The sequence below is a fragment of the Columba livia genome, chromosome 1, assembly GCF_036013475.1.
Source record: "Columba livia isolate bColLiv1 breed racing homer chromosome 1, bColLiv1.pat.W.v2, whole genome shotgun sequence".
Lineage (NCBI taxonomy): Eukaryota > Metazoa > Chordata > Aves > Columbiformes > Columbidae > Columba > Columba livia.
The window spans coordinates 146,801,319-146,823,320 of NC_088602.1; the positions used below are offsets into that span (position 1 = coordinate 146,801,319).

At 47.5% G+C, this 22,002-nt stretch overlaps 1 protein-coding gene across 1 annotated transcript in view; it reads left to right on the top strand.

The window, feature by feature from the left end:
- The first annotated feature begins 528 nt into the window (after positions 1 to 528).
- The window catches only part of WNT5B (Wnt family member 5B), a 74,442-nt gene continuing 52,968 nt past the window's right edge, over positions 529 to 22,002 (top strand). The window contains exon 1 of the mRNA XM_065036125.1: positions 529 to 854. Within this exon, the coding sequence (XP_064892197.1) occupies positions 849 to 854 (6 nt within the window). The 5' untranslated portion in view covers positions 529 to 848. The remainder of the gene's footprint in view (positions 855 to 22,002) is intronic.

Below are 22,002 nucleotides of genomic sequence, written 5' to 3' on the forward strand. Positions count from 1 at the left end.
TTAGCCCCTGGGCCACAAGGGCAGGGTGCCCGTGAGCACTCACAGGGAGAAATGTGCAGGAGCTGGGCATTTAGGGGCGCTGGGACCCAGCGGCCGGGGAGGGAGCGACCGCTGCAGAGGTGCGCTGGGAGCGACCCACGAGTGACTGGGAACCCCCGGGGGCGCTGCGCTGCCGGGCCCGGGTGGGCGGCAGGGGCCGGAGAGGAGGAGCCCGCTTGGTCCCCGCGTCCACCTCGCAGCAGCAGGGGGTTGCCCAGGGGTCTTCTCCGGCCCCCTCTGCCGCACAGGGAAGCGGCGGTTCCCCTTGTCGCCCGCCCCACCCGCCGGCACGGGGTCGCCCCGACGGCAGCGGGTCCGCCCCTCGCCCCCCGGCCAGTCCCGCGGCCGCCCCGGCGGAGGAGGCTGCCGAGCCCCCTCGAACGAGCCCCATCCCGGCGGCTGCGGCGGTGCCCGCGGTGGGGCGGGCGCAGGGCGCGGGGGGCGGGCACGGGGCGGGGGGAGGCGGGGCGGAGGCGGCCGGAGTCCCCGGGATCCGCCGGCACCTCCCGGGCCCGGCACTCGCCGCCGCCGCCAACTTCGGTCGGCGGTCGCCCTCGGTGCCGCCGTTCCCGGAGCCCAGCGCCGCTGCGGCGACGGGGAGAGCAGCGCCGGCAGCCTTCCCCTGCTCCCCTCTCGCTGCCGGCGGGGGGCTCGGCCCGGCGCTGCGACGGGGCCGCGGCCCCCGGGGCAGGTGCGTCCCCTCGCGGTCTCCGGCGGCCGCGACGCCGCGGAGGGAGGCGCGGAACCCCGTGCCCGCCGCGGGCGCCCGCTCACCTGCTGCTGCCGCCCGGGGACGCGGCGCCCGGGAGATGCAGGTAGGAGAAGCCCCGGTCCGCGGCGGCGGGGGGAGGAGGCCGGGGGGCGGGAGGTGTTTCGCCGTGCCGGGCGGCGAGGCTCCCCGGGCCCGTCCCGGTGCCGGGCGGTTCCCCGGGCGGCCCCCGAAGGGGCGGGAGGCGACACGGGTTCTCTGCTTTCTAGCAGCCCGGGAGACACGGCCGCCTTTTGCCGCCGATCTCTGGCAGCGCGGCCGGGGGCGCCCCCAGCCCGTTACGGCCGCCGGTTGGGGCAGGCAAGGCAGGGGCTGCGGGGGGCGCGGGGATGGGGTGGTCTGGTCTGGGCTGCGCGGAGGCCCCGCGGCGGGTGGCCCCGGCCGGGAGAAGGGACCGTCGGGGGCCGCGGCTACAGCCAGGCACCAGTCCCCGGGCGAGCTCCGTGACACGGGGCAGCAGAGGGGCGACCGGGGCACTGGGCTAGGGTCGATTGGAGAGTGGCCCCGGGGTGGCCTTGACGGTGATACTGCGGTGGGAGAGACCTGTGACAGGAGAGAAGCTGCTCAGGCATGAGGGTCTGTGCTCCAGCTCAAGGGATGTTGCTGGGGTGTGAGGGATGCTACTTTGGTGTGGCAGGTATTTGAGATGGTAAAACAGATGTTCCTCGGACATGAGAGACATGAATTTCGCAAAACAGACGTTACTTCGGTAAGATGGACGTTACTCCGAGCGGAGGGATGTTACTCTCGGATAAGGGCTCTGTGCGCACAGCAGCTTTCCTGAGAGCATCTGATGTCCCTGCCTACGCCATCCTTCTCACCTCTATGTCCATGGCAGCACGTGCCATCATGGACTGTGGTATGTGGCACAGGAGAAGGTGCTCATGCACATGGAAATGCAGAGTAGCAACAGTGTGCCCTGTCTCATGGTACCAAGGCATGAGCATCCCAGTTACATCCGTAACAAGTACGCTGTTTCATGACACTTGTTTTTCTTCTGGGAATTATGGTGCAACACTTCCGTTAGTGATACGGGTAAAATAACTTCCCCAAACATATTTTTGTGTGCTGTGATGCTCCTTGTTGCCCCATGCTTTTCATACTTTTCATCTGCCACCAGATGAGTGTGCCTGTTGGTCTCTATATCCAGCTTTTAACTGCTTCTTAATGCTTTCCCACCCGCACTCTCCAGGATGGGACCATCATCACCCTTGCTCTGCTACCTGCACCCACATACATGTTCATCTTTGGGGTGGTGGGTTTTTTTGTTGTTTATTTCTTACACATATACAAGCATTTATGTTCTCACTTCATTTTCTTTATAGCCCAAAACTCAGGTGCATGCATATCATGTTCCTGGTGTGCATCTGCATGCTTCTGATATAATCTGCTCTACCACACTTCACCTGCACGCACAGACTGTCTTTTTCACTGATGCCTCCTTATCTGCCTGCACATTGAGGGCTCTTTTTTCTTGCCTTTTATTTGGGCTTTTGTGTCTGCACAAGCTCTGATACACATGTCTAATGGGCACACAAGGTATCTCCTTCCTTTACACTCATCTTCATCTGTATGTTCCTCTGGAGCCTGTCTGGGAAATGCATATCTCTGACATCTCGCCCACCTTCCCCTGCAAGTGGCAGGTCTGCAGGAAGGCACCAGTACTCAGGCATAAGCCTGTTGTTCTCTTCTTTCCCATATTCGCTACCGGTCATCAACACACGGGTTGAAGCGACTGCTCTTTCTGGTGGTGGCAGGTTTAACCTGTGGGTGCCTTTCTTCTGTCACACGCGCACTCTTGTAAACGCATAACCAAATTGGGTATGTGCTCTTCTTCCCAGAAGAGAAGGAAGTGAACTCTCTGAAAGTTGGCAGGAGAGACAGACTCCTCTTAAGCCAGTGTCCTATGCATGGACACTTGGGTTTATCCAAGGTGAAGGCTTGGCACTGCAGGAATTCAGGTGGAATTTTTTTGCCCCAAGCGTCCAACATATGGGATAAGTTCCCACATGTGGCAGTGAAGCTAGCCCAAGTACTCGGGTTTTTTTTTCCTCCTATGTTGAAGAAATTAGCCAAGTATATGATGAGAAAAGCATGAGGTTGAACTGCCAGGATGGGGTAGGAGGCAGAGCTGGAGAGGCAAGCTGGTCCCATTCTAGTCGTGGGTTTCTTCTGCTACCAGGCTCCATCACTCGCTCTCACTTCTTTGCCCAGGAGGGTCCACAAGAGATCCCTTTCTTTTGCAAAGGAGTCCCTCCCTGGCTTCTGTGCCTTCAGTAATAGCACACCTCTCCTCTTAGTGACTGTGTCCTTTCCTGTATCGCTAGTGCATATACAATGAAAAATGTTTTTCCATGTGTAACTAAGCTGAAGCTAAAATAGTGGCTACAGGCTCCCAGCCCTGAGAAGTCTTCTCTCACAGCCCCTTCCTTCCCAATCTGCTAGAATTCACTACATCAGTTGAAAAACATTGAAGTGTTGAAAGACCTGGGTCTAAAAAGCTGGGGGTTCCTACTTTTTCTCAGGTAGTTAAGATATGTCCTAATTGTATTTTCCAGACTTATTCTGCAAAGACCAGAAACCCACCTTTTTAAAGAGAAATTAACTTTCTTGCATGGTGAAGTCTCCAGGAGCTTGACTTTTACAAAGTGATCAAATATTGTGAAATTAAAAAAAAAATGAATAAATCAGTGCAGTCACCTTTATTGCTGTTTGTTCCTTTCTCTGGCCCAGTAGGCCTCTCTGTTTCTGGACTGCTTCAGATCTTGAGTCTTTTGTCCTGAAGTTGTTGGATTTGAGTTTCAAGGCGCATAGGGAAATGAGTTCTTTTCTGAAAACTGCATGATTGCTCATTTAAATGAATATAAATTGTTTCTAGTCATAAGATCTTTTTTCCACTAGCGGATCAAAGTTTGAGTGAAAACCATTTCATCATTTCCAAATTAATTGGACACACACACAATAAGCATTTCAGAGAGACTTTTAAACATAGTACATTTAAAATCAGGATGCGGACAGCCAAGGCATGTTGTCATCTAAGACAGGGCAGTCCATGATTTGGTTCCATTTTTTGCATAGAAAGGAACCTTTGCTTGCTGGAAAATGGCATACAGATGTCATTAAAACTGAAGGCAGTGCGGAGAAGATTCACAGAATTCTTTTCTGGACTGGAAAAAATCCTTTTCTAATGGGAGATTTAAGGAATGTGGACCTAGGTAGCATTTCGGAAAGAAAATGAAGAGTTGGCATGGTGCAATACCTGAGCGCTTTTAGCGGCACTGAGCATAGCTGGTACCTGGAGAGCTTTCTCATTCGAGAGGAGAACCTACAGCATGTGGCTGGGCATTTAAGCTCTGTGCATTCATGGTAGAAACAGGCAATGTTTTAACGGCAGTGTGATTAACCATCAGAACAACCAACCAAAGGCAACATTAGCTTCTCTAGCTCTTAAAATCTTCAAATAAAGACTGAATGGCTTTTTGGAAAAGATACTTTACTGGAGCACAAGTTCTTGGGCTCACTGCGGAGATAACTGGCTGAGACTGTATGGACAGAATTACAGATAAGACCAGACCCTGTGATCCACCACCTCCTTCCAAGCTTTGGCTTAGGCCGTAATAAAGCTTACGTGAGCCTTCCCCTGTTCTGTGTGAGGTAGAGCAATGGGGTCACTGAAAGCAGATTGTTGCTTTTTAGCACAGCAGTTTCCACAAAGAAGGGATGCTCTCACGTACCGTGTCATTGCACAGCCGCGCTCTGTGAAAGCACCTTGCAAGGGGAGCCCATTGTAGACGGCAGGCTGTCCGTACGTGGGGATCCTCCACTTGTCCTTGGGAGCAGTGAAGCGCATAGTGAGGTTTGATGGCTCACAGTGGGGCCTTGGGCAGCACAGGGAAAGGAGCGCTGTGTGTCCTCTCCAGCCCTCGGGGTCTGGACAACTCAAGCTATGTTTTGGCTGAGCCTGCAAGACTTCAACTCCTTGTTCTTGCATTGTGTCACAAGCAATCACCAAACCTCTTCTTTTACCCCTTTTTCACTCAGAAAGGAAGCTCAGCAGGGCTCTGACACCCAGGCTATGCTGATGCTGTAGCTCCTGTGTTTCTGGTTGGGTTTTCTCTGGCAGGGCCACAAAGTTGGTGAAGGGTTTGGAGGGGAAGCCGTATGAGGAGCAGCTGAAGTTGCTCAGTTTGTTCAGCCTGGAGGAGACTGAGGGGAGACCTCATGGTGGCTACAGCTTCCTCACAAGGGGAGGAGGAGGAGGAGCAGGTGCTGATCTCTTCTCTCTGGCCACCAATGACAGAACCCGAGGGAATGGCAGGAAGATGTGCCAGGGGAGGTTTAGGTTGGACATGAGGAAAAAGTTCTTCACCCAGAGGGTGGTGGAGCACTGGAACAGGCTCCCCGGGGAGGTGTCACGGCCCCAAGCCTGACAGTGTTCAAGAAGAGACTGGACAAGCCCTCAGACACATGGTGTGAACTGTGGGGTTGTCCTGTGCAAGGACAGGAGTTGGACTCGATGATCCTTGTGGGTCCCTTCCAACTCAAGACATTCTGTGATTCTATGATACCTTTCCTTTGCATGGTCCCCATATACTGTGCATACCCAGAACTGTTTATCTCCTTGGGCTGTGATGTCCTGCATGCTTCTCTCAACAGCTTTCCATCTTCCTGAGGACATTGCCTGGCAGGGAGTTGCTTGGAGCAAATTATGGGGAAAAAGCATCCACGCAGTTGGGTTCTTTCCCACCTGCTCAACCCTGATGGCCCTGTTCTGGGATGCCCCAGCCCACAGCTGCAGCCCCCCAGCAGTTTTTGCTGGGGGGTCTTCCCCAGGGCCCAGCAGCGGCAGATGGTGAGAGCTGTGTGAACCCCATCTCTTCCCCTCGATATGTTTACCTGTCTAAATTTAACTCCCCAGCCGGCTTCATCCATCCTAAGCCGACCTGTTCTCTTGTGGCTGGGCTGTGGGTCTGGCTCTTGCTGCAGCATTTCCTGGCTGCCTCGGGCTGGTGGTTTGCCGCTCGCTCCCTCTCTCTGGCGGATGCTGGCTCTTTCGAGGTCTCGGACAAGCCAGTTCTCCCCGCTGGTAGGTTTTATTTTTAAATCTGGTTGTGCAGCCCTTGGGACTGGAGGGTCCCTTGCTCTCTCATCCCCAGTTGCCCTGAGTATTTACTCTGCAGTGGGCTTGAGGAAATCTCCCCTCGTCCCACTACAGCCCACAGCCATTTTCCTTCTGGCTGTGGTTGATCCCCAATGGAGACCAGCCATGCTGAGGAGCTCCCTGGTCAGCTCTAAAGGGACAGTGCCTCTTTCTGCCCCCATCAGGGCCCCAGTGGTGGGCTCGGTAGATGCTTCCCCATGGAGGCATCTTCATCATTTCACTTTGTTCAGAGCTGGGCTTCCCCGAGTTGGCTTTCATCCCAGTTTATTTGGGAATTGAGTGATGTGCCTTTTGGCTTCAGAGGAGCTGGAAGGAGGGAGAAGCAGGGGAGAAGGAGCACTCCTGTTTCTGTTGGGCTAAACAGAATTTGCTTTCTTTAGAGTTTCAGAGTTTGGGACAGTAAATATGGCCCAACCTGGCAGCTGCCTTCATCTAAATAAAATCGTCGCGATCAAACCATTCGTGCCCTGCATAACCCTGCAAGGGACCCCTAATTGATCTCTGCTTTTCTAGGCATGCCTTCTTGTCATGTAGTTAATGCTGTGGTCAACCACATCACAGGGATGGTTTGAATCCTGGCCTCCTCTGTCACTCTTTGAGCTAACCCGGTGGCCTTGTGTTTAATAATATCATATTTAGAGGAAAGGTAAGGAAGGCCAAGGTTTTCATCAATGACTAGTGATTTGGGCTATCTGACTTGAAACGCTGTCAAAGGTCCTGATTTTTTCCGAGGTTCAGCTATTTCTGATGCTTGGGTAGGCTTAGGTAGTCTGGACTTGATTACTCAAAATGACTAGTCTGTTTTGCAAGTCTTCATCCCAGGATCTGGAGCAGAATTAGGCAAAATAAAATAAGGTAAAATAATACATTATGTTGGTCTCTAGCAGGGATAGTCAAATGGAGTGAGTCTTCCTAGACTGGGAATCAGTTCGTGGCCAGAGAGCTCATGGCACTGTTACATGCAGGGATTTGAAAAAGAGTTCTTGGTTTACTTTAATTTGTGGGTTTTGATAGCTCATGGGAAAGGTTTGAAGGGCTTGATAGTTTTTCTCTTAGGGAAAGAAAAGGAGAGCAACATTTCTCTTTATGTTTAGATATGCGGTGTTTATATATACACACACATTAAGTCATTTTATTTGAAGGATTTGGGGAAAATACAGTATATTTTCTGTAGACTCTCCCATCTTAGTTGGAGATGGAGACTGAAGTGGTTGGGTGGAGCATGTATTTTGAGTTGTTTTTTTTCATCACTAAGGGCAGAGGATTAACAAAAGCCATACCAATAGTAGTTTTGCAGTGGTCTCCCTCAATTTATCTTTCTTTTCCAGTTGTTCTCTGTTCAGCTTCTTGGCTGGTTTGGTATCATTGTTTCACTGAGTCCTGAAGCATTGTAGCACCTCAATTATGGACAAGTTGGAGTTCTAAAGCAAATTAAATTAGACTCTCTCTTGCTTAGCTGTAAAAATGTTTCTGAGCTTTGTTATGCATCAGAGAATGGCAAGAGAAACCTATGACCCTAAATATGTCTTCATTTTTTCAGAAAAAATCGTTTTGTGACTGCCAGGTTCATTACTCTCTGAGGTGTTCCTAAGTACTCTGAAGTTGTCTCTAATAATAAAAAGTTGATACTGTACAAAAAAAATATGAAGTTCCTTTTTTTTTTTTTCCTCCTCTTTTTATAGATAGAGCAATTCTAGAGGTTTCCTTATTATATACTGTAGCTCAGATTTGTTAATAATTACTGTAAATATTGGTCATGGCAGAATGTCAGGGTTTTGTTCAGTAAATGTTTTGCCAATATCATTTCTGGGTCATGGCTGGGAAGGTTTGGAGTATCCTGTGGTTGTCATTACTGTCGATTCTGCCGGGCTTTGTATCTTTGAAAACTAACTGGAGCTTTACAGTCTTGTATCAAGAGGATGGCAGATATTGATGGGGTAGCTTCATGACACACTGAAGTGGAGGCTTCTGGTTTTGAATCGAAATGTCAGCTCTTGCTCCAGTGTGTGGTGTGTCCAAACCAGGTTTCTCAGCAACATCTGCAGCCCTGTGGGTGGCTGTAGCTGTTATTCCACCTGCGGAGATTTCTCAGCCTGCTGTGCAGGTAGAGTGGAGGGAGTGCTCCTGTGAATTATGACCAATTACCTGTCCTAATTTCTTTTTTTGTTTTTATAGCTATTCCCCATTTCCACCTATTCTTAACAAGCTGTTTGGGAGTTTTGCCAAAGTATAAAATTAACTTCTATTAACTTTTTATTAATGGCAAGAAAGTTTTCAGCTGGTTAAGCTTGGGGAGTGCAGCACCGTTTTGTTCAGCTTCTACTGCAATTGTACAGGCTCTTTCAGCATCTCTACCATTTTCCGAGGAGCCTGCACAATCCTGAAAGACTTAAGAGCTGGCTGTCTTCTCCATAGCATGCTGAGATGATCTAAGGGTGTATCTGTATTTCTGCACAATGTTAGTTGCACTTCAATGGCATAAAAACCCCATGGCACATAACAACCAAACTTTTTGTCCACAAGGCATGTAAAGCTTCTGTATCCCCTAAGAAAATGGTGCCATTTAAGTCGAACACACATATCAGTGACAATTACTCTGGTCAATCTCTGCCTGAATTTGGCTGCTTGTGTTAGGTGGTGTCTGTACCAGAGCAGTGCCAGCATGGCTTTTCTGCCCATGTAGCTGTGACACCTTTCCACAGACCATGAATAAAGGCACCAACAGCTCCTTCTGTGGGCACAGCTGTGGCCAGCAGGCATCTCTGTCAGTGCATTGGGGTGTTTGGAGGCATGTGGTTTTATTATATTTTTTTTCACTCCATGAACTAACAAAGTTTTATGGGGTAAACTTGATAGTCTGGACCAGGCTGTACTTGCAGAGGCAAGGTAATGTTTCTAAGTCAAGCATAAAACTAAACTACAAGCAATAGGGAGAGCAGTTATGTTTAGACAGAGTTGGTTTGTGTTAGCTGAGCTTAACTTTAGTTTATGGACAAGGCTGAACTAGGAAATTTATCTTAAATACATTAGAGATAAGGCTCTGTCAGTTCGTTGCCACTTTTGGTAAACCTGTGTGAGATTCGTGTTGGTGAACCTTGCACTTCATGCAGTTGGTCCTGAGCTGAGCAGATGGAAGGTGACCAGGTGGTGCTCACCATCACAGCATGCCTCTGAGCCGGCATGGACTGCTTTGCCTGTCACCTGTACCAATTCCTGCACCTCCCTAAGGCAACACGGAAGGTTATCCTTAGTTCCAGACTAGTCCGGTAAATCATTCTTCCTTGTGGTAAAGGAGGTGGTGATCTTCACAGAGCCCCAAACCTTTGTCCATAGCCAGGGAAGCATCCAGCAGACCCGTGAGTACAAGAGGACCTGTATGCTGGCTTGCAGGGTATGCTGGAGCTGGACTTGGGTTGGGGAAAGATACAGCCCTGTGGAATTTATGGCTCATTTGTGTCTTGGGACAGACATGGGGGACTGCCGTGCATAGCTTTGTAAACTCAGCCTGGGATTTAAAGAGTTTGAAAGCAACACTTGTTCCTAAGCTATGGATTGTTGTCCAGAGGGTCCATCCAGACCTTTGGAAAGAGTTCTGTAATCTTGCTTGCTGATGAAGAGATGCTGCTTTGGAGGCCATCTAGGAGTATCCTCAGACTCTACTCCTCATCTGTGCGTAGAAATGGGCTTCTGTTTGTCCAGCACTCATCTGACGCTGTGGACCCCTTCACCTAAATGAAAATCTGTTGTTGCTCTGTAATTTTTCGGAGTATGATGTTCCGAAACAAGGCTGGGTGTAGGCATGCCAGACTCCTGAACTTTGATAAGGAATCCCTAGTGTGGATATGCCTATTGCAGACATCCATATACTTGGAGCAAATGCTCAGTCCTCAAGCAGCAAAACAAACAAACATGGAGCTGGTGAAATAAAAAGGCTTTCATTAGAAAACAAGGCTTGGTCTAAATTGAAATTTTCAGAAAAACATATTTTTCCATAGTGATGTTTCAAAACCTAATGATTTCTGTTTCCAATTGACATTCAGACTTAAAAGTCATTTTAAGTTGAAACCTGAAACAGGAGTTTAAATTTCAGGTCAACATCCCAAAATCTCTTGCTTTGGATCAACATTTCATTTTTAAATATTTTGTTTCTATCCATAATATCTTGGTGGTTTTTTTTCCCTGCGTTTTCAAATCAAAAGTGTTTGGAATTGTTCATGGCATGAAATAGTATAATGTTTTGACCTTTCATCCTTATTTGGGACACAGGCAAATGCTGAAATCCCAACCCTTCTTGGAGAACAGAGATTCCATTCTCCAACCAGATCCACAAAAGTATATTTCCACTGGTTTTGCTGGCCGGCTACTTCAATACTTTGTGTGTGATGACTTGTAATTCACTGCAGATTGAATCTGTGGTGTGTCCACATGGCTGGTCTGGAGAGGCTGAGGGCAGTTAATCTTTCTTGCTCTGTGTTGTGCTTTCAAATTAATATCCAGATTTCTTTCCCAAGATAAATTTTCCTTTCTAACCAGCATTTGGTAGTGTGCTGCACAGCTGCTTGATACATATTCCATGCACAGATGAGGGCTCTGGTGCTCAGTCTAGCTACGAGCTTTCTTGCAAAATCAGGATGTTTTAATATTCGAGACAGCTCCTTGGTTGTCTATTGTTTGCAGTCTTGCAGACTGCCATATATCTTTCTGTTCAGAAGTTACTTTTCCCCCTTCCCACCATTTTGGGGAACTTTTTCCTGCCAGGCTCTGAGCAGTGTGTCTCTGAAGCAGTTTTATGGTGTTCCCCAGAAGCATGCTTTTGTCAAGCTGCCTCAAAGCATAATCCAGAGAACGGTCTCTGAAGCAAGAAATGTCTTTTTCTGTTTGGCTTTGAGGTGTTATCTCTCCTCTTCAAAAATGCAATTGGCTCCATCTACATCCCCTAAGCTGTTTTGTTTAGAGCAAAGAGAGCTCAGAAAATCAAGAGAGGCCACACACATAAACAACTGTGTGTGAAATCAATTAATCTAAACGAGCAGGAGACATATTCTTGAAGGAGAAAAGACTGGTTCTCACAGAAACCTCCCTTGTGTACGGCATTGGCGGCACTGTTACAAACATTATGTCCCTGGAACAATGATGAGCTAGGTGAATATTTTAAACTTTTTGGCTAGTATTGGCCAATATTTAGAGGAAGAGTGGTGTCCCATTGTGTTTCAAGAGCCTTCCACGCTCTTTCAGAACATTTTAACAAACGATTTTCATGATGGAAACGCTCACAGATGTAATGTTAGCATGCTAAACCAGAAGCTATTGAAGGGACCTAAGTTTTGACATCTAAACTTCAAATATTCGCATCATAAATTTGATTCCAGGAATTGCACTCGTCCAGTCAGGGATTAGAAGCCATGCCTCTCATTCTTGTGTATTCAGGTAGCAGATATTGTCAGCAATATGTACATAGGCAACCTATGGCACAGGAATTATTTGCAGGAGTTTTTATAAACAGATTTTTAATCTCAAATTAGAGAAGAATCGGATACTGCTTTTTTGAAAATCTGATAAGAAAAAAGAGGTTTCCTCAAGCTGTGTGTTATAAAGTATTATTTGTCTCTGTGGTTGCCGGACTGTGAAACAGGACACCGATGTTTAGGGATTTCTAAAGCCGGTTAGCTCATGTATAGTGGCAGTGCCCAACCTTCCCTGAGGAAAAAAGGTTATTCATGTCTCAGCACATTGTGGGCCTGTGCTTTGGGATGCCCAAGGGTCAGTGATTACTATCATACCCCAGTTCCTCTCTGCGCCTCTTTAAATAATAGTCTCCTCTCTTAGCTGGCCGGCCCAGGGCAGCAATAACATGTCCTGGAAGCAAAAAGCTGTGGTTGGCCTTTCTTGGCTGAGGGAAGGCCATGGAAAGGAGGCCTCAAGGGCTTTTCCTCAAGGAGAAAGCAGTGGGTAATCTAGGAGACAGCTACTCCACTCAACCTCCTAAAATGCCACAGGAGAGGATGAAGAGTACAGCTCTGAGAAATCAAAAGTCTTTGTGCTTGTAGTGTTATTCAGACAGTAGAGTCTCTTCACAGCCATGAACCTTCCCTGGCCATACCTTACCTCCCATTTGGGGATGAGAAAAATAACAACAATTATTGCTTTGTGTTTTGCAGTGAGGTCTTCCTAATTATCTCCCTCTGTTTAGTCCAGTCCTGAACTGAAAGTTCATCCTGTGGAGCAAAAGGTTCCCAAAAGCTTGAAGAAAAAACAGCCATGTTAGGGGAAACTGCAGGCTAGGGATCTTGCTTGGATGCTCCTGTTCATGCAACCTCAACATTAGATTTTGCCCCGATTTCTTGTTTCACTTCAAGTATGTAACAAATTATTTTCCTTATTTGAAAAGAAAAGGAAGTCCTTTACAACTAAGACTTCAGTGTCTTATTTTTTAGTTGGGGCCAGGAGATTGTCCAGCAGGGAAGCCAAGAAGATGTCTTGTGTTCCTGTGTTGCAACTGGGTGCCTTTCTAGAGAAGGCAGAAAGCCCTTCTTGTAGCTTTCTGGGTGGAAGAGCATGATCACCACATATAACCTGCTAATGCAAAAACCCAGGAGGTTCGTGGAAGCATCTGAGCAGCCACTGCCTTTATCATTCTGATCACCATAATTTGTTTTATTTGCTATCTGATCTGGTGGTGGATGAGAAGGAGATAATTTCCCAGGGCCCTCAGGGCAAAACCTGGGCTTCCTAAAGCTAAGCTCTCTTTCCAGCCCTCCCACAGCCTTGGGGGTGAACCCTGAAGGCATCTTTCTGGAGAGGTGTCTGCTAAAATGTACCAAGTAATTTCCAAGTCAGCTGGCTATACACTGCTGAAATTCTCCCTCAGGCACTTTTCTAGATCCCAAAAGCAGCTAGTGTGCTTCTTTGGGCACCTAAATAGCGCTGTTAAAGTGGCTTCATGTCCCGTAGTTTCACATCTATGAAAGAGGAATCACAGCATGTTCATATTTCCATGATGCTCATGTGGCGCTTACACCACCTTCTCTTGCAACAAGCCTGAGAAGGAAAGGTAGATGCCTTTCCTGTTCCCTATATTCTCATGTGGTTCTTGGATGGAAATAAAAAAGAACTTTCGACAACACAATAAATCAAACTGTTAATTTCCAGGACCTAATTACAGCTCTCAGTTTTGCTTCCTGACCTGAAAATAAAACTCCTCTTGCGAAGTTTCCTTGTTTTGTTGTTTGTTTGCTTGTTTTAAACAAAGCAAGTAAACAAGAGCCACACTACTGAATAGGAGAGGATGATTTGCCCAGTTCATTTTCCTGTGTTCCTCCCTGGGTTCTGCTTGGCCAGTTGTGCCCCATGCTGCGCTTTGGGAGGGGTGTACCCGGCTAAATATATCCGCACTGCCTGTGAAATGCAGTATGGGGTGCTGCGTCATTTGGTGGAGTTTACTTGGAAAGTAAGGTGGGAAGCCAGCTTTTATTTTCAGCCTTGGGTCAGATGCATTGGTCATTTGTCTCACCCAGAATTTTAGTCTCGATCAGGACCTTGTCCTTGAAAGACTGACATAAAACCTACCCTCTAAATAAAAATTGCAGCAACAAAATAATGTTGGGGCAACCATATTTTTCTTGTTTGGCAACCAGATTTATGATCCAAGAGCTTCTTTGGATAGGTCATCTTAAAAAAGAAAAACAAAACAACAACAACAAAAAAACAAAACACAACAAAAAAACCCCAACGTAGCTCAAATATCACGGCTTATTGAGTAGAGGACTTGGTGTGATGCTGCACACTCTAAATATATCAAGAAAGTACTCCAGTGCTGGCAGCACACTGACAACTGGAGTCCTTGGGCTGTTGCTTATGTTGGGACAGAAACGTATGCCTCCAAGAAATGTGTGAGGAACAGATGCAAGTTGGTGACTAAAAGGGATTTACATTTTGCAATCTCTAGTCCTCCTCTTTGGCTTGTCTCTCTACTGTTTCTGTTTGTGCAGTGGGAGCGAATTCACGGGAAGGGAAGGTATTCCCACAGTATGGAAATGCCGAGGGGTAGATGCGGCATGGGGAGGCACAACTGAGCTTGCTATAGTCTCTGCCACACACAGGTAACAGCAGCAGGGCAAGTCTCCATGCATGGGTGACACAAACCTGCTGGTGACTCTCAGGGCTCACCCAGGCCCATAGGTGGGTGGAAACCCTTGCTCTTTCTCCGTGAGCTTGCCAGGATCATCTGCCTGCACATTTAACGTATTGCAGTCTCATCTCTGGCTGCTGAATACGGTTTTTTGCTCTTCGTTCTTATGCCACTGTGAGAGGAATGCTGGTGTTGATATATGGCTATCTTACTGAAAAAGAAGAGGAGTAAACTCTTCAGTATAAGGTTTTATATTTATCCAGGGGGATAACGATGATGTGAAGTAACTTCTGCCTTGTGCTTTTGAGTGCCTAGCACATTGGGGCCTCTGAATATTCCTGCAGCGCAAGCCACACACTGCAGACCGAATCTGTACAGCTTTGCTGCCATAAAGCTTCTGGCACACCGGGGTCCTGATCTGCACCAAGGGATCCTAGAGCTCCAGGATGCTAATGACAATAAAGTCTTCCACATTTCTGTCAAGAGGATTCAGTGGTAAGGGTGAGGGTTGGGCACTGGGATTTCTGGGGTTAACTCAGGCTCTGTGGCTTCTGGTAAGCCTGAGTGCCTCCTTTCCTTCATGGGCTTCACCTGGGCACTGATGGCTGCAGCAGCAGGGACTGCAGAGGATTACCTTTGCCATTTGAACCTGCCCAGGTGTAGTTTATTCCCTCTATAACACAGGAGTTTTGAGAGAGCAGATGGGAATTCCTTTTATTTGGTCTCTGGTCCTGCTTTTTTGACTGTCCAGTGGTTCCTAGGAAAGTTGTAGGTAAGTGAAGCAATCCTGGAAGATATTGTTGTTGAAGTCTGGTAGCTTGTAATCTCATCTTTCTTGTATTTTGTTCCTTAGTGCTTTACATCTGTGAAGTGATCCGTTCCCTCCATCAGTTGCCCCCTGCCTCAGCTCTGCGGGGTCAGTACAACTTCTGTAGCTGGGATTACCTGGTTTCAGTGATGGGATGGCACGGCTTGGGGAAGGGTGTTTTTTTCTGGTAGGGGCAGGCAGAATCCACAAATAGCTGTCCTGCAACCCTGTGCTCCACTGCTGTACCACATGCTGTGGCATAGACTTAATATTCATGGCTTGTATTCAACCGCTATGTGAAAAGTAAAGGCTGGCTGCACAACATGCCAGAAAGGTACCTCTATTAGGAGAGGAGGTGCTGGATGGAAGCGTGTGTCTCTAGTCCACCTCAGATTATTAACTAAACTATAATAACATGTAATTAGCCATTCAAAAAAATAAGCATTGCTCCTGTAGGAAGCTTGCTCCCTTCTTTCCCCTTTAAGCCCTTCTACCTAGCCCTGTTATCACTATAGATCGCTTTCTGGCCAGGCACTTCAGCCATCTAGTATTGGTGGGCAGGTTGCAACCTGAGTGTCTGCTTCTTGAAAGGCATCTGTGGCTTTGCCTTGAATCCAGCTGGGGAAGGTGAAATTGGCTGAATCGGTCGCTGTGCCTGCACAGAGGGCGTGTTGTGTGAAATCACTGAGTGAAAATGCTGTGGTCTGAGGACAGCGCGTGGTTTTGACCCATCAGTAATGCTGCTGATGCTCAAGCTGGAGTTCCTCAGGGTGACTCTGGGAGTACAGAAGGGATGTGGTCTGCATTTCAGTACGTTAATGTCCCCAGTCCTTATATCCTGGGTCTCCAGGGCAAGAAGCTGCCTGCAAAGGGCAGCTGATCTTGAGATGTTGAGTTTCTGAACTGCAGTTTCCCAGTCCCCTCTGCAGAGGGATGTGAGATAGCGTTAGAGGATGTAGTGGGCAGGAAAAATGTGCACCTCTCCACCAGTCCTCCTTATTGCAAGTCTGAACATAAAGCAGCAGCAAGATCTTGGCAGCCCCCCTTCTCCCTTTGCCTTCTGCACAGGCCTCTCACTTTGGTGCCTTGGAGAGACCAGCTGACAAGCTGCAGTTTTGGGGAGCAGCTGGGCCTTACAGCAGCAATTTCTTCAGCCGTGCCAGACAGAGTAATCATGAGCTTCCTTGCTCTTGGCGGGCATTGACCGCAAGGGGATGAGGAGGGGAGCCAAGAAGGTAAAAGCAGCCTCAGGACTGGGTAGAGGAGGGACAGAAAAGGAAAGGAGCAGGGAGAGAGCACGTGCTAACCCAGCTGGGATACGGCACATGAGAAGGAGAGTGCAGGTTTGATCAGTGCACCTCCCAGTATTGACACTGTGCTGGCGTGCTACACTGGTGACCCCAGCACAACGTATCACGTACCCGATGGGCGGTGGTGTATAGGGAAGGATGGGATGTGGTAACACACAAGATTAACCCCACTGCTGTGAGCTTTTTTCCTCTGTTAGCATCTATCTCCTCTTCTGTATTTTCTCACCCTTGCTTACCTGAGGGCTGTCATCTCCCAAATAAAACCTGCATGTTGCTCATGTTTTGTGTAGGAAAGCCACAAAGAAACCCTGTAGCTACAGAAGGCAGAGTAGGAGACAACTCCCCGCCGCCCCGGCCTCCAGTCAGTTCCAGGAAAAAGAAAAAGTAGGGTGTCGTGTCATGGGAGAAAGAGTCTTTCTCATGGGACATAAAGCTTTGTGTCTGACCAGTAGTGGAGGTCTCCTGGCACTGATGCTAATCCTGCCCAGGTTTCACTGTGCAGTACATAATGTAAAAACACGTGATAATTCCTTCTGTAGAAATTTTTCATTTCCTAAACAAGTGTGCTGTGTTCCTACATCCTGTGTGCCGCTCCAGCAGCCTTACCTTAACAGCTTGGCTGGTTTGCTGGGTGGTTTGGAGCCTTTTGATGGAAGGCGCTATTTAATTATCAGCGGTGTTATGTTCCCAGAGCTCCCTACATGAAAGCAAAATACCGGCAGTCTGTAATTAATCTAAGCTAATGTGCCACTGTTTATACTCCACTTCCCAAACCAGACAGATGTAAGAAGACACCCAGCCTTCATCTGGGATCCTCCCAGGTTATTTCTGAGCTATCTTTGGAGAACTGCAGTGAGCGTATCTACCCACCCCACAAGTCCCTCAGAAATGAGTACCTTTAACTTTTCTAAGGAATGAGTGGGAGACTTTGTTTCCTAGCAGGGAGCAAGGTTAATGCCTTTTCGTTTGCGTTACCACAGCTGACGCTGTCTGGAATGGTACAGGAGCACATAACTCCTTCAGTAGTCGTGAATTTTGCAGTGTGAAAGGGTCCGATATAATAAGCCTTGCTTCCTCCATGGCTCCCCTGGCTTTGGGTGAGGAGGAGGCAGCTGACTATGGGGATGTGCTGGATCTCTTTGGTGGAAAGAAAAGTGATTCTGTGGGACTCCAGTTTTAGAAGTAAAATATCATATGTTCATTTCTGATCAGTTTGCTACAAATATTTAGCAGGAGGAGGTGATGAAAATGCTTAGAGCTGTGGAGAGACTGAAAAGATTATGCACCTTTGGTTAGGGGGAATAGTAATAAAAAGCAACATGACAGAAGTATATAAACTTTGAAGTACGGGAAGTAAACCAGGCATTCCTGTGTATACTTTTACATGATACAAGGTTTTCAATGAAATTGAAATAAAACATCTGACATAGGTGAAACTTATTTTTTCCTAACAGCATGTAAATAACTGAGACCAAGAACACAGTAGAATGCAGGAAGGATTAGACATTTATGTGGATAAAAATCTTATGCACAGTTTATGAATTTCATTCTAGCTGTTCTAGAAGGTATCAGGCCTCCTGCTCTTGGACAGCCTTCCAGCTGCAGCTGGTTAAATGCTCTTCCTGGCCACGTAAACCTCCAATACCTTCCTTTGAAACAGTGGATGCTAGCTTAGACGAGTTATTGCAGAGCCTTGTGTCCCTGAAAATCTCTGTCTTGAATGGCTACTATAAACCTGGCTGGGATCAGAGGTGACCACAACTTTCTAATCACCTGAAGGCTGAGATGTGGCATATGAGGATGTTGTGGTCATCCTCAGGGACTGTAGATTCCAGATGGCAGTTATCCATCTTGTCAAACCACCAACTCACCTGTCTCAGTTACCTCCTTCCTCATCATCCACCCCAGCGTTGCGGTGCATAAGTGACCTCTGCAGGTCTGAGCCACAGTGGGAGATGTTAGAGTATCAGAGCCTATGCCATTCCCATCCTCTTGGAGAACAATGCATTTTGAGTGTTGCATTGGCACCTTGTTTTCAGCAATATGTTTTGTTGAGTCCTAAGTGAGTTGTAAGCAGCTTAGTCACATGCTGAAGACTTTTGTTGGGTTTGACTTTTCCTTGTTATGAGTATGTCTTTGGGCTTTGATTGTTTTCAGTGAACACTGATTTATCCAGCTGTGGATATACTGGTGCAGAGTAGTTCTTCTCCATCTTGTTTGCTGGGGCATCCTGGGGGTACCCAGGACAAGCTCCCTGCTTCCACACCCCAGCATTTTGCTGGTTTAGCAGAGGTAGCCTGCTAGCATCACTGGCTGGGAGGGAAGAAAAAACTGTAATATCCAGCAGAGGGTGCTCATAAACAGATATCCCAAGTAACAGGGTACTGCTGGTGCCTCTGCACTCCGGTTCTCTGGTGACTGGTCCCCAGTTTTGGTGGCTGTGTCCATGTTAGCAGGCAGAGTGGGCCAGGAGGAGAGAGTCTGGAGGGTGAACAGTTAGTGCTGAAGACCTGGTGAACATGCAATAGCGCTGTGGGGTGGGAGGAAGGGTTATGTTGGACTAGCTCTTGTCTGGTCTCATGGATATGGAGGAGATATGTGAGGTGTCCTCCAGCATGGTCTCCTGTGCAGTTTCATCCAGAGGGAATCCAGTTTGCTGGCTCTAAGGCTGCTCCAAGTCGCAGACCACCGCAGGGGTAGTGTGATTGACAGGAGATGTGCTTCAGGAGTGAATCCTGATTTGAAATACAATAGTAGCATGCTCATGGTTGTGTAGGTAATGGTCAGGTCTGCTATTGAATCCCTGTCACCCACGTCAAGCTGATCCTTTTTGCCATGCTGGTGAGCACAGATACTCCAACCGCTCTCCATTCAAGGCAGTTTCCAGCCTCTGAGTTTCAAACTGAGTTTATGCCTGAACTGAACTCAAACTCTCTGTCTCTCCATCAAAGCTTCCAAGTTTGATCAGATTTTTTATTTTTATTGTTTTTTTGTCTAAGCCACAAGATACAATGCAAAACTGTAACTTAGTCCCAGCTGTGCTCAGAAGGGTCACAAACCTTTTAGTGAACCTGGACTGAATTCGTGCCAAATTCCAGAACCAGGTGTATTTTTTGTGTGTTTTTAGAACTGTGTGTTGTAAATGTCACACGGCTCTGAATTTGAGTCCCCAGAGCAAACATAGCATGTGATCAGAGCACTGGGATTAAGGAAGAAGAGGAGGAATTTTTCTTCAGATAATTATAGGCAGCTGAGTTGCCTGGGGGGTGGGGGGGAAGCACGAAAAAGCGACCTTGCTAATGCTCAGCACCTTGAGAATACTCGCTGTAGAGCAGGCATCACCAAACTCCTCTGCATCGAAGTGGGAAATACCTGTCTGGTCTGTAATCCAAGGCATTCTTGAATTAAAAAAAGAGCATAGGTCATGATTATATCAAATGCGGAAGACTTCACCACCGTCTTTACAAATCTCTGTTATTTTCCCCAACACTTTTTCTGCCGGAAAAATCCCCAATATTTAATCAACATACCTAATTAATAGTGCTGTCTTGCATAATTCATCTTTATAGTGCTCTCTTGCATAGGTTTTTCCACCAGTAGCTCTCAATGTGTTTTACAGATACATTCTTCTTGTGATCCCCTTTTGCACATGGGAAAAGCAAGGGAGAGGGGAAGGTAGAAGAGACTTGCTTAGATTATACGGCCAACCAAAGGTGGGGTCAGCAATAAAATTCCAGGTTCTTAGTTTGGAGCTCTGCTGGAGCTGTTCCTCCAACCACCAAAGTGCATTTAGGGCTGGACGAAACACAGCAGCTATTGAAACAATTCAGGACAGAAAGTGGAGGAAGGCAGAGATGTGATTACGCACATAGGGAGCGGTCACGTAGCCAAATGCCGATGTTTGTGTAAAGCGACATGTTGTCTTTAATAACCGCAAGTGTGGTCGGGCACCCATTTATTTCCTCTGAAGGACAACGCGTCGAGCAGGTCAGCGCCCTCCGGCGTGATGCTGAAACACTGGATCAGTGTTGACTCAGAGGAAGGAGCTCTGCTGCCTGAGTCACCCCCACCGCTGCCTGGGGGACCCTGGTTTCCCCAGGAGTGTCAGCAAGACCCAGCGCTACCATCCTGATCCTGCTGAGATTGGATGAGATCATGAGCTGAAGTGGTCTGGCTGCAGTTAAATATAAAGAGATACTGGAAAAAAACACATCTTGCTCTAAGGACTAGCAGGGTGGTGTGTTTGGGGTTTTTTTAATTATTTTTGTTTTTTTAAGTGATTTTGTCTGGAATTACAGATCTTCCCCTGACTACCTCCTCCCCACCCCCCGCCAAATAAAAAAAGAAGACAAAAGCCTTCTTTAACTAGCTTAGTAATAATAGTATGGTTTTAAAAGTACTTGTTGAGCCAATGCTGACTATATGCTTACACAGCTACCTCTGGCCTGGGAAATATTGAAACCACAATGGCTAAGTATAGAGGCCTCTAAAATATCTTCATATATACAGTGCCTGAATACACAAACAGAACTGGTCTCTCTTCTGTCCAGAGGAGCAATATTTTCCATAGGATTTGTATTGACAGAGGTTTTCCTCCTGGAGTTATGCATATTTATTAAAATAAAAATCCTCCAGGACTGCATCCATGTGCTGAACTCTGTTCCATGACCACCTTCAACCTGATATAAGAAATATGATTTCTTCCTGAAGAAAGCACTTTTTCATTTTGTGGTGTAGCAGGCTTCTGACTAGGGATTGTGTTTTTTAGTTTTTCTTTTGTTGGTTGGTTTTGTCTTTTTTTTCTTTCCTTTGTTTTTAAAGAAAGGGGGAAACTGCTGCCAGGATTTCAGTCTTAGCTCTTGGGAACGGCTTGTGCATGGAGGAGAGATATTCCCATCCTTGAAGTGTAGTGGGATCCATGGACTAAGTGGCCAGAGCCGTGCTAGACGCTGGGCACGACGAGATGCATTTGCCTCTGTAAAGAAAGCCCGTCTGTGCGCAGCGTGAAGCTTGCTGCTGGGATAAACTACTCTTCGCGTTTAAAGTGCTTTGTAGCCTGTTTTCTGGAGTGCAAATCTCCTGTCTCTTTTGGAGCCAGACCCCTGACTTCTCTGTGTGCCTCCCTTTAAGCCTTTGACTTAACTTTGACAGTTGCTTTTGGGCAGTTGTGGGCAAAGTATTTTTCCTCTTCCTCCTTTGTGAGCGTGATACCTCAAATATGTTCCTGCTGCTTCCCAGCTGTGGGCTCGGCTTTGTACTGACACAACATATTCTTGGGTAAATGACAGATTTCTCTGAACTGGGGTTGGCGCTCCGTGCTTTGCACGTAGCTGTAGGCAACGCGTCACATTGTTTGGTGGGAGCCAGGAGGTGGTAGGAGTGGCACACTCAACGCCTGCCCAAATTATGTGCTCCAGGGAGCGACACCTGGTTTACGAGACGTGCAGATGTTGCGTAGGTGGTCCTCAGGCGCTTGTAGATTTTCCTGTCGGTTCTACCGTGGTTATCTATCCTGGCTCTGGATTGTTTGCTGGCACACCAGCAGCCCTGGAAACCCCCCAACTTTCATAATAATGAGAACTTGTCCTTCCTTTTTGGATGCAGCAGCTTCTTTAAATGTTTGTAACAATATACAGCTGAATATATAGACAGTTCTTTCAACACAAAGCCCCTGTCTGACACAATATGTCTGCAGTTACTGCACTCAAGCTGCGTTTTGAAACCCTTCTGTCTATAAGGCCCATTCATTCTTCAGGGAAACAGTACGGAATGGGGCAGAAATGTGCC